The following is an 18,557-nucleotide window of genomic DNA, read 5'->3' as shown; positions in this document are numbered from 1 at the left end:
ACACACACACACACACACACACACACACACACACACTCCCTCTTTATAGTACTTTAGATACTATTTTTTAAAATTGACTATATGTTTTAATTTCATTTTTTAAAGTACAATTTATTTATTTAAACAGTTCATGTGGTTCTGAAATCTGAGTATAAAAAGGTGTACAACAAAAAGTTTCCTACTTAACTATCTATTTAGTTTCCTAATCTCCCAGGTTACCACTGTCATTGTTCTCTGCAAATTCTATCAGAGTTTCTTCATGTACATACAAGCAAATATAATACATAGCTTCTTCCCCCTTCTCACACAAATGGTAGTAGCTGAATAAATGCACTGCCCTGCACTTTGCTTAAAAATCTCCTAGAGATTTTTTTACATCAGTACACAAAAAACATCCTTATTCTTTTTTTTTTTTTAGGTTATATGCAAATACACCATTTATTCTTTTTTTTAAATGCTTTTATCGATTTTAGAGAGAAAGGGAGAGGGAGAGAGAGAGAGAAACATCAAACAGCTGCCTCCTGCAGGCCTCCCCCCCCCAACCCCCCCACCGGGAAATGAGCCTGCAACCCAGGCATGTGCCCTTGATCGGACTAGAACCTGGGACCTTTCAGTCCGCAGGCCAATGCTCTATCCACTGAGCAAAACTGGCTAGGGCAGAACATCCTTATTCTTAAAAACAATTTTTAATCATCTATATAGCCAGTATATAAATTAATTTATTAGGCCAATCCCCTAATGACTGACATTTAATTTGCTTTGAACGTTTTTGCCATTACAAACACTGCTGCAATCAGAATGCCCCCTATTAACTTATTTCACGTGTGGGGGCATATTTGTAGGATAAATTCCCTGAAGTAAAATTGCTGGGTCAAAGTACTCATGCAGTAGAGATACTGATTATTGCCAGATTACCCTCCCTATGAGTTGTATCAGTTTAAAGACTCCGCAAAATAGAAAGAGTGCCTATTTCGACAAGTCCTTAATTAAAAATCAGTGAATGCCAGGTACTAGGTGCCAAGAATATAGTATTCAACAAGAAAAAAGAGGTTTCTGCTCTCATGAACTGATTTCAGGATAGAGATAGATAATAAGCAAGATAATTACAAAGTGGGATGGTACTATAGCAGGGTGATATGAGAAAGAATACTTGGGCCCTGGCTGGGTGGCTCAGTTGGTTGGAGCATTGTCCCAAGCACCAGAAGGTTGCTGGTCTGATTCCCAGTCAGGGCACATACCTAGGTTGCAGGTTTGATCCCCGGTGGGGGCACGTATGGGAGGCAACCAATCAATATTTCTCTCTCACATCGATATTTCTCTCTCACTCAAATCAAAACAACCACATATCCTCAGATGAGGATTTTAAAAAATTACATGGGATACTTTTCTGAGGAAGTGACATTTGATCTGAGACCTGAAGAATGAGAAGATGTGAAAAGCTTACTGTACAATAAAGGATTACCTCAGCAGGTCAGGAGTGTCCAAACCCTGCACATGACAAAGAAAGATCTGGCCTTGTTCCTGGAAGATAACCTCTAAGCCCTTTCGATATATTGCCTCTGTTTACATGAGGCCTTGGCCACATTGCTAACAATGTGATCTATGGTGGGAGTCTTGGCCCATGTGGTATCTGCTTGACTTTGGGAAGAGCTAGAGAACTATGGTCAGCCATGTGTATGTGATACCCAATAAAACTCCTGGACATCAAGGCTAAGTGCACTTCCCTGGGTGGCAATACTCCATGCATGCGGTCACATGTTCCTGGGAGAATTAAACACTGTTCCCATGACTCCACTGGGAGAGGACAACTAGAAGCTTGTGCCTGGACCCTGCTCTATAGTCCTTCTTCTGTTGCTAGTTTTAATCTGTATCCTTTCACTGTAATCAACTGGAAGAGTGAATATAACAGCTTTTCTGAGTTCTGTGAATCCTTCTAGCTAAAAACTGAACCTGAGCATAATCTTGGGGAATCCCAAATATACCTGTACACTGAAAACTACAAAATACTGCTAAGAAAAATTAAAGAACAAAAGCAAAAATAGACATATGGACCACATCAAACTTTAAAACTTCTGTGCAGCAAAGAAACAATCAACACTGGGCAAACTATGAAAACAGCTCACTTAAAAACACACATATTATCAGATAATTCCATTTTCATATAAAGTTTCAAAGAGCATAGAGGTCCCAGGTACCCTTCACCGAGTTTCCCATAACATTGGTAGCTTCAGTGGTTCCAGGACACTACCACCCAGGACACGTGCTCAGGCACGTCTCACCGATGTGCCTCCCTGTGTCCACTCTGTATTCTGGACGCTGGATGGTCCCGTCACCACAAAGATCTTCGTGCCTTTATCTCTAACCCCAGACAACTGCTAATGAAACAATTGTGTTGGAAAAAAAAAAAAGAAACAAACAATCAACAGAGTGAAGTCAACCATGGAATGGGAGAAAAATATGTATGAACCATATACAGTGGGGCCTTAACTTACGAGTGTCCCGATTAATGAGTTTTTCGAGATACGAGCCGTCTCTCGGCCGATTTTTTGCTTTGAGTTGCAAGCTAAAATTCAGGTTACGAGCCAGCTTCAGATACCCCACTGCTAGTTGGCGCAGCGAACGTCACAGTGAACGCCACATCAGCCCAGCATCACGTGTCTCACTCGTTCACTTTTTGATTTGACATACGAGTAATTTGAGTTACGAGCTCCGTCACGGAACGAATTAAACTCGTAAGTCAAGGCCCCACTGTATCTAATAAGGGGTTAATATCCGAAATATATAAAGATCTCCTACAATTCAACAACAAAAAGCCAACCCAATTTTAAAATAAGCAAAACTCTTGAACAGACATTTCTCCAAAGAATATATACAAACTAGAGGCCTGGTGCACAAAATTCTTGCACGGATAGGGTCCCTAGGCCTGGCCAGCAATGAGGGCCCCTGCCTGCACCGGCCTTGGCCTGGCACTGCCTGCTCGCCGATCATCCCCCCCTTGGCCTAGTGCTACCCGCTCACCTGCTCCACCATCCACCACAGTCCCACTAGGGCCGGCAGCGCCTCCACTGCCGCGCCTCTACTGCCGCCCGCTGCCAGCGCCGCGTCACCGACGCCCGCCATGTTCCGCGCCGCCCCCTGGTGGTTAGCGCACGTCAAACTCCCAGTTAGTCGAACTCCCACCCGTGGGGGCAATTTGCATATTAGCCTTTTATTATATAGGATGGCTAACAAGCATCTGAAAAGATGCTCAACATTACTAATCATTAGAGAAATGCAAATCAAATTATAATGAGATACCATCTTATACCCATTAGGAATGCTACTATAAAAACAAACAAATAGAAAATAACAAGCGTTAGTGAGGATGCAGAAAAATTGGAACCCTTGTGCACTGTGGTTATGAATGCAAAAATAGTGCAGCTGCTATAAAACAGTATGGAGTTTCCTAAAAAAACTAAAAAAAGAATTATATGATCCTGCAACCCCACTTCTGGGTATATATCCAAAAGAACTGCTATCAGTATCTCAAAGAGGTATCTGCAAACCTGTGATCACTGCAGCATTATTCACAAGAGCTAAGAGATGGAAGCAACTCAAATGTCCATGAACACATGGATAAAGAGCCCTTGCGTTTGGTTCAGTGGATAGAGTGCTGGCCTGGGGACCAAGGGTACCGGATTCAATTCCAGTCAAGGGCACATGCCCGGCTGCGGGCTCGATCCCCACTAGGGGGCATGCAGAAGGCAGCCAATCAATGATTCTCTCTCATCATTGATGCTTCTATCTCTCTCTCCCTCTCCCTTCCTCTCTGAAATCAATAAAAATATATTTTAAAAAACCGAAAAACAAAAAAAACATATGGATAAAGAAAATGTGGTGTATACAAACAGTGGAATATTATTCAGCCTTGAAAAGGAAATCTTATCACATGCTAAAACATAATAGTAAGTGTAATCTGCAAGTTACAAAAAGACATGTATGATTCTACTGATATAAAGTATCTAAAGTAGTCCAACTCTGTGGGTGGAGATGGGCAAAGGGGGAGGGGGAGGAAAGACACCTATAATAATGCCAACATTAAAATTTTTAATAAAAAATAAAAATAAAGTAGTCCAATTCAAAAAAACTGTAGTTGTTGGGGCTGTGGGTAAAGTGTCAGTTTTGCAAGCTGAAAAAGTTCTAGAGATCTGTTGCACCACAATGTAAATATAGATTAATACTACTACTGCACTGTATATTTGCCCTAACAGTGTGGCTCAGAAGTTGAACACCAACCTATGAACCAAAAGTTCACAGGTTCGATTCCCGGTCAGGGCACATGCCTGGGTTCCAGGTTCGATCCCCAGTAGAGGATGTGCAGGAGGCAACCAATCAATGTTTCTCTCTCATCATTTATGTTTCTATCTCTCTATCCCTCTCCCTTCATCTATGAAATCAATAAAAAAAATATATTTAAAAAAGAAAGGATTTAAGAATGATTATAAGATTTTTTTACAAGTCAAATACACAACTCTACTCTTGGATTATATTCTACTCTCAGGTATGTGAATCATATTCTACTCTTAGGTATTTACACAAAATAAATAAAAACATATGCTGGCCAGCATGGCTCAGTGGTTGAGCAGTGACCTGTGAACCAGGAGGCATGGTTTAATTCCCAGTCAGGGCACATGCCTGGGTTGCAGGCTCGATCCCCAGTATGGGATGCAGGAGGCAGCCGATCAATGATTCTCTCCCATCATTGATGTTTCTCACTCCCCTACTCCTTTCCTCTCTAAAATCAATAAAATATATATTAAAAAAAAAGTTTTGTAGCCATCATAAATGATTTCATTTCTGTGGCAGAGGGGAAGGATTACTCACTATATAAATGTTGTACGTTTCAGGGAGGGCGGGGCCCCACAGGAAGTGGTATGTGGGAGGCGAGCTCCTACACCATTATGTCAGAGGCGTCATTTTAATTCTTTCTCTCTTCCCCTTATTCCGGAACCTGATGCAAGTTTAGGTCCAGTCACCCAAGGCATGTGGACCCTCAAGCAGGGCTAGTATTTCTCAAGCAGCAAACATTGTGGAAGTATTTTTAATACAGTGTAGTGCCTGCCTGTTTTCTTTTTTAACCTTGTTTTCTGCCTGTCTTTTAAAGATTTATATCTGTAAATTAAAAAAATACTATAAACAAGTTTCCAAAAGCTTTTATGCTATAAACCTGTTTATAACATAGAAAGTAAGTGTTCTCCTAATGTCTGCCCCACAACATGAACATAGTGAGCAATCTGATGTACCTTTAGATTTTTTCAAAGCCTTGTCATGCAATGTTTCTGTTACTTAATATATCAGATGCCAGTACATATAAATATACCTCAAACTTAAATATTATAATACCAGCACAGTGATAATTATGATTATTGACCCATGTATGTGCTAGGCACTATGCTAAGCACTGAAGTTAGTTATCATTTAATCCTAAAATGCAATTTATTAATATTGTAAACTTCGTTTAACAAGTAAAGAAACTGAAGCTAAGAGAGACCGGATAATCTGCCAAAGACCACAGAGCTAAGAAGTTCTATAGCAGAGATTTTGTGTGTGTGTGTGTGTGTGTGTGTGTGTGTGTGAGAGAGAGAGAGAGAGAGAGAGAGAGAGAGAGAGAGAGAGAGATAAAGGTAGAAGAAGTGAGTTGTGGAAGAAGTGAGCCAACTGGGCTGTTTGGACTCAGGAAATAAGTTACAGAGGCAAAAGAAGGGCGCTAGGAGCTTAGGGGTGGGGGGAAGCATAGAGAATGCACCTGGGGTGAGAGGGAAAGGCTTGGGTATGCCCGAGTGAGAGAGAGTGTGCACTCTGGGGCAAGAAGGATGTGGGGAAAGGTGTGGGCTTGAGAGAGAGAGAGAGAGAGAGAGAGAGAGAGAGAGAGAGAGAGAGAGAGAGATAAAGGTAGAAGAAGTGAGTTGTGGAAGAAGTGAGCCAACTGGGCTGTTTGGACTCAGGAAATAAGTTACAGAGGCAAAAGAAGGGCGCTAGGAGCTTAGGGGTGGGGGGAAGCATAGAGAATGCACCTGGGGTGAGAGGGAAAGGCTTGGGTATGCCCGAGTGAGAGAGAGTGTGCACTCTGGGGCAAGAAGGATGTGGGGAAAGGTGTGGGCTTGAGAGAGAGAGAGAGAGATACTAATTCAGACAGTTTAGTCAATAGATCCTATTATTAGCCATTACCTTAAATTACTGACTGGGTAAATCATAAGTAACATAAGTTTGAGGTTATCTCCAAATTCTTACTATTACAAATAATGCTTCAATAAATATTCTTGTCTATATTTCTTGGCACTCTTGTGGTAATGTTTCTAACTAGGATAAAATCCTAGAAGTGAATGCTAGGTCAAAAGGTTATGTACATTTTTAGATTTAATTGCCAAATTGTCTCCAAAGGGTACATGTATTTGCAGACTCAGTTGACTCCAAATACGAATTCATAAGAAGCACATGAGAACGCTTATTTTCCCTACACCTTTAGTAGCAATGGGTATCAATCCTTGCTGATAAGTGAAAAATAAGACATTTTTCTTTTGTTGTTGTTATTAATCCTTACCCAAGGATATTTTTCCATTGATTCTCAGAGAGAGTGGAGGGGAGGGGGAGAGACAGAGGGAAACATCGATGTGAATGTGTCTCATCCATTGGTTGCCTCCCTCACGCACCCCCCTTGACCGGAATCGAACCTGGGACCCTTCAGTCCACAGGCCAACACCCTATCCACTGAGCCAAACTGGCTAGGGCCATTTCTTTATCTGATCATTAGAAAGGCTGATCAACTAGTCTTTTTATATATTTATTGCCACTTTTGTTTCTTCTTCTGCCATACATATTACTCATATCCTTTGGTAATGTCATTGAGTTATTCATGTTCCTTTTGACTTCAGAATTATTTGTATATTAAGATACATCTGTCATTATGCATTACCAGCCTTTGATCAGTTTATTTTACGACTTTGTTCATGGCAGTTTTGTCACACTTAAATTTATAATTTTGTATTGCTGAATATGAATTTAGGTGATTTTACAAAGATAACAACTTATTCTTACTATACCCCAAATTGCAATGTTTTTCAACATATACACATATGTACAGTTATAATGAATGTTCACAAAGAGTGCATCCTACTTTACTCATCTAATATTATTTCATGAATACATTCCCATGGAATAGCAGGCAACATTCCTAAAAAGTTACAATGTATTCCATTATGTTGATATGATAGGCTACATAGTATTACTTACTTTAAATGATTATCTATACTAATAAAAGCCTAGGTGGTCATCACCCCGTGATGCCCTCAAAGCCTAGGTGGTCATCACACTGTGATGCCCTCACACCATCACAATCCATCACCAGGAGGCTGGTGCCACTGGCCACCGGGCCCGCCTTCCGGCTCCACTCTGCAAGGAGCGGGGAGGTGGGGCCCGGCAGCTACCCTGTGCAGCAAGGCCTGAGAGTCCCGCGGCTCCACGCACCGCAAAGGCAGGGCCCCTGGCTCCAGCCTACCTCTTTGGGGCAATCCATCGAGGAGCCCGGATGGGTGGGCAGGGCTCCCGCACTGTGAGAGGGCACAGGCCAGGGTGGGGAGACCCCCCCCCACCCCCGAGTGCACAAATTCTGTCCACCTGGCCTCTAGTTTATTTATAAATTTATAAGAAAAGTTGCAATCCTGTAAGACTTTATAGGTACTGTTTGGATTTCTACAATTAGAAATGTGAGGTTCCTAAGCCTACACTGTAGAAAAAAACTATTAGAGTAGCTTAACTGAAGAACTGGCAAGTTATGTGGAAAACTTGAAAATATTAATCATAGGCAAAATGTTTCCAACAGCACACAAAATTCCATCCAGCACCTGCCCAAGCTTTTTGATTCCCTAGAGTTAGAGCTTTCACTATTACTCTAACATCAAGGAAGGCAGTCATTTCCCTGAACAGTGAATATTAACTGATTAGAGATAATATTTAACATTTATGGGCTATTGTGGTAGGCTTGAACTAGAGTTTTTGTGTGTTTTTTTAACAAACTATTAAGATGTGTGCCAAGGATTTCTGACTTTATTCTGATACAAAAGCAAGCATTTTTCTCTGGAGCTCACCAAGATTGTAAGTTCTTTTTTTCCTTACTTCACTTTGACATAACTGGGAAAACAAACTCATACTATAAACAGTACAACAACACTGTCAAAGGCTGATTGGACCTATGAACCCAATTCAGTTTACATTTAGATCATTCCTTTATTTTTTTTTTTCACCTCAAGATCCCAAGTACTTAATCCTCACTTTAAATAGCTTATAGACTTGTTTTCTGTTTGATTTTATAGGATTTCTCACACTTAAAAAAAGTGACCCATCATCATCTAAAATGAGGTTAGTTCTGCCAATCTATGAGTTTCTAACAAAGTTCTTCACATTTAATGTTTTTAATTTAGAAAAAATATTGCAGATGACTTCATTTATAAAGATCAGACACGCCCTGACCGGTTTGGCTTGGTGGATAGAGTGTTGGCCTGCGGACTGAAGTGTCCCGGGTTTGATTCCGGTCAAGGGCATGTGCCTTGGTTGCAGGCACATACCCAGTAGGGAGTGTGCAGGAGGCAGCTGATCGATGTTTCTCTCTCATCGATGTTTCTAACTCTCTATCCCTCTCCCTTCCTCTCTGTAAAAAATCAATAAAATATATTTTTTTAAAAAAAGATCAGACACATTTTCATGTTGTTAATTTAGCGACTGAAGGTAATGGATTTATATAAGTGTTCTTCAGCAACTGCTTTATATAGAGAATCATTATTGACCTTTCCATGGATTACTACTTTAAGGCTTCTTTTTTAGGTAACAAATGACTGATATTTTCCATTCTAAATTAAAAGGTATTATGAGGTGAGGTGTACAAGCTGCCCAGAGGTGTGATCTTGGGGTGCCTCCCCTTGGTTGCTCCCCAAAATCACAAGTGAAGTTCCCCACCTCAGAATCTTTGGGAAAAAAGAAGTTCTAGATTGGATTCAAGGAAGGCACAACCCATGATAGTGGGCCAAAGGCAATTATTTATGCAAATAAGGGACTTAGTAGATTAAGTGAAAATGAATGAACTTCATCCTGTGCCAGCAGGCTGAAGGCCTGGTCTCCCCCTAAAAAAGAGAAACAATGAGCCCGGCTGGTATGACTCAGCAGTTGAGTGTGGACCCAGGAACCAAGAGGTCACCAGTTCGATTCTCGATGTGCCCGGGTTGCGGGCTCAATCCCCATCCTGCAGGAGGTAGCCAATCAATGATGTTCTCTCATTGATGTTTCTCTCTCTTTATCCCTCTCCTTCCTTCTCTCTCTAAAAATCAATTAAAATATATTTTAAATAATTTTTTAAAAATAAAAACACTGAGTATTCAATTTATAAATCTAGTAGCTTTTCTTTAATGTCAGTCCCTTTATTTCTTAACTCAAATATAATGCTTCTTAAACTATGGTCCCTGGACCAGAAGCACTGGCAAGATCTGGCAATTGGTCAGAAATGCAAATTATGTGGCCCCATCCCATTCCTACAAAATCAGGAACTCTTCCAGGGGATTCCAATGAACACTAAGGTTTGAAAATCACTGCTCTAATATACAATATAAATGAATTTTAGACTTCAAAAATTTTGTTTGTATCTTAGGAAAGCAAAAAGTGCTCAGCTAATCCACATAAAGGATCTAAGTCTATACCAAATCAAAAGATAAGTTTTCACTATTCTGGCCCTGGTCAGTGTGCTCAGTGGTTAGAGTGTCAGCCTGCACATGGAAGGGTTGAGGGTTCAATTCCCAGTCAAGGGCACACTCACGTACCTGGGTTGCAGGTTCACTCCCACCCTCTTTGGGGTGTGTGCAGGAGGCAATCAACCCACATGTTTCTCTCACATCAATGTTTCTCTCTCTCTCTCTCCCTCCCTCCCACACTCTCTCTGAAAAAGCAATGGAAAAAATATCCTCAGGTGAAGATTAACAAAAAATAATTTTTTTGCACTATTCTGAAAAATATATTTTTAATTTCCTCTAGCTTTAGTATATTCCTGTAATGTCAGTAGAAATGAAATGGAGGCTGACTTCTGGCAAAGAATTATGACAAGTCAAGGAAAAAGAACTCTACCCATCAAAATTTTGCTTCAGAAAAATACCTTACAAATAATTTTAATAGGCACAGTAAAAGTAAACAAAAGGATTATGGTAGATCACAAACTATAATATTAAAAAAGGGCTGCAATATTAAAAGACTGTTCTTGTATTTAACAAATCCACTATTCAAAACGAGAAATAAAAGATTACCTTTCAATTAATCCACAAAAAACCTCATCGAGTCTAATTTAAATTTAGAACTATCCCCATCCTATATAATAAAGAGATACTATGCTAACTGACCATCATGCCCTCACAAGATGGCAACGCCCAGTCCCCTCAGCCCCACGGCGGGGGAGGAGGGGGGGGAGCAGGCAGGTGGCGCAGCCAGGCCTGCCCCCAGGCAGGTCCGGCCGTTCGTGCACCTGCCGCTGGAGTCCCCCAGTGAATTTTCATGCAACCATTACCTTTTTTAAAAATCCTTACCCAATGATATGATTATTTCTTTTAGATCATCTGTTCTGAGGGAGCAGGCCTAAGCCAGCAGGTGGGCATCCCCCAATGGTCCCAGACTGTGAGAGGGTGCAGACTGGGCTGAGGGACCCCCCCATGTGCATGAATTTTCATGCACCGGGCCTCTAGTTTTTTCATAAACAACCAGAGCATATACTTATACAAGGGCTTCTTTATAGCTAAAAAACTTAGTAAGATTCTTTTCCTCTTTCTTTGGATTGAAAAAAAAATACACCGGTGCAAAAATGAATACATAAACTTCATATTTTTCTTTCTCAGAATTTTTTTTCACACACTATCTCCTTTCAGTATTATGATATTACACTTTTCTGATGTAAGCGACAATTTGAAGAACAGAAAGTTAACTGGAACATGTTTGGGATTAGAAAACTGAGTTTTAAGTTCCAGGTCTGTCATTTAATTTTCTGTGATCTTGGACAAGCATTGAAACTGTAAAATGGGGCCCTAGCCAGTTTGGCTCAGTGGACAGAGCATTGGCCTGTGGACTAAAGGGTCCCGGGTTCGATTCTGGTCAAAGGCACATGCCTGGGTTTCGGGCTCAATCCCCAGTGGGGGTAGCCGATCAATGATTCTCTCTCATCATTGATGTTTCTATCTCTCTCTCTTTCTCCCTTCCTCTCTGAAATCAATAAAAATATATTAAAAGAAAAGAAACTGTAAAATGCGAATAATAACGGTCCCATGATAACTGGAAAGTATGAAATGTACAAAGATCTTTTTAAGTTACAGAATGCATTTTTAAAAATATATATATTTTATTGATTTTTTTACAGAGAAGAAGGGAGAGGGATAGAGAGTTAGAAACATCGATGAGAGAGAAACATCGATCAGCTGCCTCCTGCACACCCCCCACTGGGTACATGCCCTTGACTGGAATCGAACCTGGGACCCTTTAGTCCACAGGCCAATGCTCTATCCACTGAGCCAAACCGGTTAGGGCACAGAATGCATTTTTAAGGAGATAAACAAAACATAAACTTATTTGACATCACATTATCAATAGCAGAGTCAAAATTAAACAAATCAGGCCTGATGTTCTAGATCAGTGGTTCTCAACCTTCCTAATGCCGCGACCCTTTAATACAGTTCCTCATGTTGTGGTGACCCCCAACCATAAAATTATTGAAACAGGGCTCCATTTTACAGTGAAAGGGTCGTTCAACTTCCAAAGGGGTCGTGACCCACAGGTTGAGAACCATTGTTCTAGATAGTGTGCCCTAATAGACCTGGAAGGTACCACTGAGAACATTAGCACTAAGACTTGCTAAAACTAAACCATGAACACATGTAATTATCAATAAAAATCCCGTGTCAATTGTACCGCCTCTATAGCACCCTTTATTTTGAAGGGATATTTTATCAGTCACTAAAGTATAAAGAATGGCAGAAAAATCCTATATAATAAAAGCATAATATGCAAATCGACCTAACGGCGGAACGACCAGTCAGCAGGGGACGGGGCTGGCAATCAGGCGACGCCAGCCCAGCCAAGGCCCATGCCAGCGGGCAGAGGGAGGGGACGGTGATGAGGGAGGCGGCAGCAACCAGCAGTGGCAGAGGGGCTTTAGAGGGGGGGCCATGCCGGCCCCTGATTGGCTGCCTGGTCGCCTCCCACAGAGTGAGGCCAGACTGCAGCCTGGTTGGGGGCAGGCAGAAAGCAGCTGATCACACTGATGTTTCTCCTTCTCTCTCCCTCTCTCTAAAAATCAATAAAAATAACTTTAAAAAATATTTTTAAAAATCTTTATAAAGAACATAACAGCCCTGGCTGGTGGTCTCAATGGTTAGAGCTTTACTCACACACCAAAGGGTCTAGGGTTTGATTCCCAGTCAAGGGCACGTATCTGGGTTGCAGGTTCAATCCTTGGCCTGGATTGGGGTGAGTGTGGGAGGCAGCTAATCAGTGTTTCTCTCTCACATCAATCTATGTCTCTCTCCCTCCCTTCCTCCCTTCCACTCTCTTTAAAAATCAATGGAAAAAATGTCCTCAAGTGAGGATTCAGCAACAACAACAACAAAGAACAGTGTGTGGCACTTAGTGAGCTCACCATGGTTAATGTAGTACTGTATTATTTATATCCCTCACATTCACATTCAGGTTTTGTGGGGCTTTTATAGTATTACTAGAGACCCGGTGCACGAAAATTCAGGCACTGGAGGGGGAGGTGTCCCTCAGCCCGGCCTGCGCCCTCTCACAGTCCAGGAGCCCTCAGGGGATGTCTTACTGAGGGCTTAGTGCCAGATGACAGGAAAGGGATCAGAGTCAAGGAAGGCAAGGCCTCACTCATAAGGTGACTCATGAGGTAACCCGAAGGAAGTGAAGTTAGCCACCTGAGAAGAGTGGGAGAATGACCCAGGGCTCAGAGGCAGAGCTGGGGAAGCAGTGAGGGAGAAGGTGCTAAGAGATTAAGAGAGAAATGATGGGGATGGAGAGGGAGAGGTTAAGACCTCAGGACCAGGTTTTATTCTTAAATGAGATGCCTTTGGAGAGTTTGGGTCAAATGAGTCACATATAACTGTGTTTTTTTTTCAAAACGTTTTAGTTATGGAATCTTTTGTTCAAGGGATCCACAGAAGATTAATATGTAACACAGATAAGGAAAAGGTACTTAGAAACCTGACTATGCTGTTCCCACTTTCCCTCTCGCTCCTCTCAAGTTTACAAATGAGAACAGTCTGTAAGATCCAAATGTTCATATCCTGCATCCAGAACTTCATAATCCAGGCCCATCCTAACTTTCCCAAAAGCTGTTCCTAGGGAATCGCAAAAAAAGAGTAAATCCAGCTGCTGACCCATAGTAGAGGAACAAATGTGCTGCCACAAAAATCAGTCTCTGTAATACCTCTTTATCAACCTAGTACCAAGGCACAAGATCAAAGTCCCCCACTTCCCCCCTCCTACACCTCTCAGGCTACATACTACATGGTGATAGCTTGTGTTCCCTTTCAGGGCTTCCTTACATATTCATTTTCACTTCATTTCACTTAATTAAACATGTTTGAGCAATACAATGTGATCTACCTCTGTTGACATTTTCTCTGGATGTAGCCTCCCTGTCAATTTATATTTTAGGAAAATTCTTCCTCCCCTAGAGTTATTTCATCTATCAGTACTGACTTCCCCGTTTTCACTATTCTAAGCCTATGCATCCTGGAAAGTCTACTTTGTGAAGCCATCCTCCCCACATTTTGACCTTCAATTGGAATTCCAAATCTTCAGAGTATGAAGGGAACTTCCAGGCCATGTAGTGCTCTAGTTCACTGCTCATTCCATGGACTAACCCTGTGGGGAAGCACAGGAGTTGGTTGGAAAGTCTGTAAGGAGGATTCTCCGAAAGGTGGGGGGCCTCTTAGGGAGACCTTGCCAAAGGCGGCAGCCCCTGCCTTGACTTTTCCAAGTAAGTCTGAGCCTCCGGGTGTTTTGCTGATATCTCTATGTTTAATCTTTAAGACCGACCTTGTAGAAACATGTGCTTTCTCAAGGATACTTACCCTGCTAATTGTATCTAGAGCAGTGGTTCTCAACTTTCCTAATGCCGCAACCCTTTAATACAGTTCCTCATGTTGTGGTGACCCTCAACCATAAAATTATTTTCGTTGCTACTTCATAACTGTAATTTTGCTACTGTTATGAATCGTAATGTAAATATCTGATATGCAGGATGTATTTTCATTGTTACAAATTGAACATAATTAAAGCATAGTGATTAATCACAAAAACAATATGTAATTATATATGTGTTTTCCGATGGTCTTAGGCGACCCCTGTGAAAGGGTTGTTCGACCCCCAAAGGGGTTGCAACCCACAGGTTGAGAACCACTGATCTAGAGGTTAATTTTAGTTCAAGCTGTAGTTATAATAAAAGCCTAAGGAGGCAGGCAATCAGGGCTGTTTTGGTGCCTCCTGCCAACCAGCCCCTTAGCCTCTCTTTCACGGAAACGTGTGTCAGAGTAATCTATTCATCCCTCACTCAGGGTCTGCTGGTCAGTCCTGGCAAACCCTATGCAGATGCGGCTGGTAGTCTTCTGGCCTTTGTGACTGCTTTTAGTGACAAGCACACACTGGCCCACAAGGCAGTCCACACCCTTTCAGACATACAGTAATTGTGAGAAAATTCTTCTTACTATCCCAGCACCTGTTTCCTGGTATCTTCCACCACTGGTTCTGACCTCTGGTTGAATAGAGGGAAGTCTGATTCCCGGTCCTCGTGCACCCTGCCCAGCTCATAGTTGGCCTTGTGTTTCCCCCCATTCTGGCTCTGCCTCTAAAAATCCTAATTCTCCAACCATCTCACAGGTCCTCTGTGGAAACCACCTTCAATCTGTAATGATTAGCTAACAGTCACAGACAGATCTGATGTCTCTGTATATAGCTGGTGAGGTCTCTGTGTCCCATGCCACAAATTATACCTGTTCCTCCTTCTCTTCTCTGAACTAGCTTAGGACTTCTACACTTAACCTTGCATTCATCATCATGCACTTTGTCATGGACGTTCACTGAGCACTGTCAGGAACCATACTAGGTACTAAAAAAATAAAAGTAAATAAAATGTACTCAGCCTATAGAAGAGTAAGAGCAAGAAAGATAGAATAATAAATAGGTGAGGAAGTTGGAGAGGCCTCAATGGAAGCAGTGCTATCTGAGCCAGCGATGAACTATACAACAATGCCTCACACAGCCCTGCGTCCCCAGCACCAAATGGAACAATGCTTTGCGCTCACTTGAAGTTCAGAAAATACGTGAATATGGTAAAATTGAGAAACCTGCTCAGCCCCCTCAGCCTCTTTTGGAGGTGAGGTAGGGTGATCAGTGAATCCACAGTCTGACAAAGGCAGTTACAGAGACTGACATGTACCTGGCTACGTACAATATTGCTCAGGTGGTTGTCCTCGGACATCTGTGCATTCTGGAAGTAGGACAAGGGTGCAGGCAACTCTGTCATTGGAGCAACTGTACAGAAATACCTTTTCACAGAAAACAAGGCCTCTTGGGGTTCTGAAAAGGGAGACAGAAAGCAATCCTTTGTACATTACAATTACACTTTTATTTTTAAACACTTTCATAAATTACATTAGGTGAAACCAACCTTTCTTTCATGTGTCTCCTCCAGGCCGAGCTTCCCAAGGACCTCACAGGCTGCTGTCACTTGCAGACTCCTGGATTAGGTCTGAAATAGGGTTTTATCAGGTTACCCAGAGTTGGTAATCCATTCACACCGATCAAGTACTTAAAAGACCAATCTATAAGCCATCCATTTATTAATTTGCCATGAACCGATAAACATTCTTAAAAAATATTTTTTGTTAATCCTCACCTGAGGATATTTTTCCCATTGGTTTTTTAGAAAGAGTAAAAGGTAGGTAGGGAGGGCAGAGGAAGGAAGAGAGAGAGAGAGAGAGAGAGAGAGAGAGAGAGAGAAAGAGAGAGAGAAACATTGATTCGAGAGAGACACATTAACTGGTTGCTTCTGGCAGACGCTTTGACCAGGGCCAGGATGGAACCTGCAACCCAAGTACATGCCCATGATTGGGAATCAAACTTGAGCCCCTTTAATGCTCAGGCCAACACTCTCACTGCTTAGCAACACTAGCCAGGGCTCAACTGACAAACCTTTATCAACTCAAGATACCTCTTTGGTAATGAGTAGATCTATTTTAAATTTTTTTTATATTTTATTGATTTTTTACAGAGAGGAAGGGAGACGAAGAGGGATAGAGAGTTAGAAACATCGATGAGAGAGAAACATCGATTCGGCTGTCTCCTGCACCCTCCCTACTGGGGATGTGTGCAACCAAGGTACATACCCTTGACCAGAATCGAACCCGGGACCCTTCAGTCCACAGACCAATGCTCTATCCACTGAGCCAAACCGGTCAGGACGAAAAAAGTATTTTTCAATCACAAAGATAATCAATGATTTCAGATTTAGAACAAAGGGAACTGAATAATCTTAAAGAATGTTCTCATCGACATTTCTTCTTTCCTTTTTTTTTTTTTTTTTTTGAGAGACAGGAAGGGGGAGAGAGAAACATTAATGTGAGAGGGAAATATTGATCAACTGCCTCTACACACCCACTAACCAGGGATCAAGCCAGCAATCCAGGAATGTGTCTTGACCAGGAATGGAACCAGCAACCTTTAGGTAAATGTGACAACATCCAACCAACTGAGCCACACTAGCCAGGGTTGTTTAGTGATTTTAATTTTGCCAAAGGCCGGGTAAACAGGTAACATCCATATTTTTTTTATTTATCCTCACCAGAGGATCATTTCCCATTGATTTTGTTTAAAGAGAGTGGAAGGGTGGGGAAGAGACAGACAGAAACATCAATGCGAGAGACACATCGATTGGTTGCCTCCCACAAGCACCTTGACCAGAGCCGGGGATCGAGCCTGCAACTGAGGTACATGCCCTTGACGGGAATGGAACCCGGGGCCCTTCAGTCCGTGGGTCGACGCTCTATCTACTGAGCCAAATCAGCTAAGGCAACATACACTTTTTATGCCTGGCCGGGGTGGCTCAGTGCTTGAGCATCGACCCATGAACTAAAAGGTCACTGGTTCAATTACCGTCAGGGCATATACCTGGGTTGTGGGCTCGGGGCATACAGGAGGAAGTTGATCGATGTTTCTATCTCTCTATCCCTCTTCCTAAAATTAATAAAATCATATTTTTTTAAAAACACATACAGCCCTAACTGGTTTGGCTCAGTGGATAGAGCATCGGCCTGTGGACTGAAGGGTCACAGGTTCGATTCCAGTCAAGGGCATGTACCTTGGTTGTGGGCACATCCCCAGTCGGGGGTGTGCAGGAGGCAGCTGATCGATGTTTCTAACTCTCTATCCCTCACCCTTCCTCTCTGTAAAAAATCAATAAAAGATATTAAAACAAAACAAAACACATACATATTTTTAAAAAGCAGAAGGGGCCCAAGTTCAGTGACTTGGTTAAAAATCACAATTGGTCAGACCAGGACAAAAATTAAAGACTTCTGACTCCCAGCCTCAGGCCTCTCCTTTGTATCCAAGTACAGCCTTCTTTACATGTATCGCTCTGTCCCAGAGTTCACCCTTCTCAGGGACACATTCCAATTTGCCTGTCTACCTTAATCTCCAACAGCCAGTTATTTATTTTAACTTTCCTTTTCATAGAAAATCTTCAGAAATGTAAAAGGAAAAAAAATCTGTTTGCAAACCTAAGCAGAACTCTAATTCATATATAGTATCTATAACATTACCATGTACATATTTACATGAAAGCATTTTGTCAACATCTGGTATCATGTCCACTTTTCAGGATCCTCTACTTCCTAAATTCTCCACTATTTTTATTATAATGAGTTTTCATAAAAGAAAAACACATAAAAGTAACTTTTTCTTCTAGTAAAGGTATCAAGTTCAAATTAACCCTTCGTTACCTATATTTGGCTCACTCAAAACATGACAAATTTTTTTTTGGTGTTGTTAATCCTCACCTGAGGATATTTTTTCCACTGAATTTTAGAGAGAGTGGAAGGGAGGGAGGGAAAGTGAGGGAGAGAAATATCGATGTGAGAGACACATCCATTGGTTGCCGCCCGAATGTGCCCTGACCAGGGCTGGGGATCAAACCTGCAATCCAGGTATGCGCTCTTGACCAGGAATCAAACCTGAGACCCTTCAGGAAGTGTGTGCTCTAACTATTGCGCACACTGACCAGGGCATGACGAACTTTTAATGAAGATATCCTTTCCCTTCTATCTTACATGCTTCCATGTATCCATGCCTATCTTTCTCCTCCCCTCCAATTTTGGCCCACAGTTAGCTGGCCTGGGATCAGGGGATTGCAAATTAATGTTAATTTAATAAGATATAATTAATGTAAATTTCCTTTAAAATAAATAAAAATAGACATAATGGTTACTTTTATGAGG

General features: G+C 41.8%; 1 protein-coding gene across 9 annotated transcripts in view; it reads right to left on the bottom strand.

Annotated features, from left to right (window-relative positions):
* PSEN1 (presenilin 1) overlaps positions 1-18,557 on the bottom strand; it is a 74,070-nt gene that overhangs the window by 42,451 nt on the left and 13,062 nt on the right. For 2 of the 9 annotated variants that reach the window (XM_014539320.1, XM_014539321.1), the window contains exons 2-4: positions 15,731-15,811; positions 15,500-15,639; positions 2,280-2,375 (exon numbers count right to left, since the gene is read on the bottom strand). In XM_014539320.1, coding sequence (XP_014394806.1) covers positions 2,280-2,375; positions 15,500-15,586 — 183 coding nt within the window. In that variant the 5' untranslated portion in view covers positions 15,587-15,639; positions 15,731-15,811. Of the gene's footprint in view, positions 1-2,279; positions 2,376-3,018; positions 3,049-15,499; positions 15,640-15,730; positions 15,812-18,557 lie in introns of those variants that run through there. The other 7 variants (XM_005865807.2, XM_005865809.2, XM_014539322.1 and 4 more) reach the window with 6 other exon arrangements.

This window comes from Myotis brandtii, unplaced genomic scaffold, assembly GCF_000412655.1.
Source record: "Myotis brandtii unplaced genomic scaffold, ASM41265v1 scaffold213, whole genome shotgun sequence".
NCBI lineage: Eukaryota > Metazoa > Chordata > Mammalia > Chiroptera > Vespertilionidae > Myotis > Myotis brandtii.
This window is presented reverse-complemented; position numbering and strand designations above follow the sequence as displayed.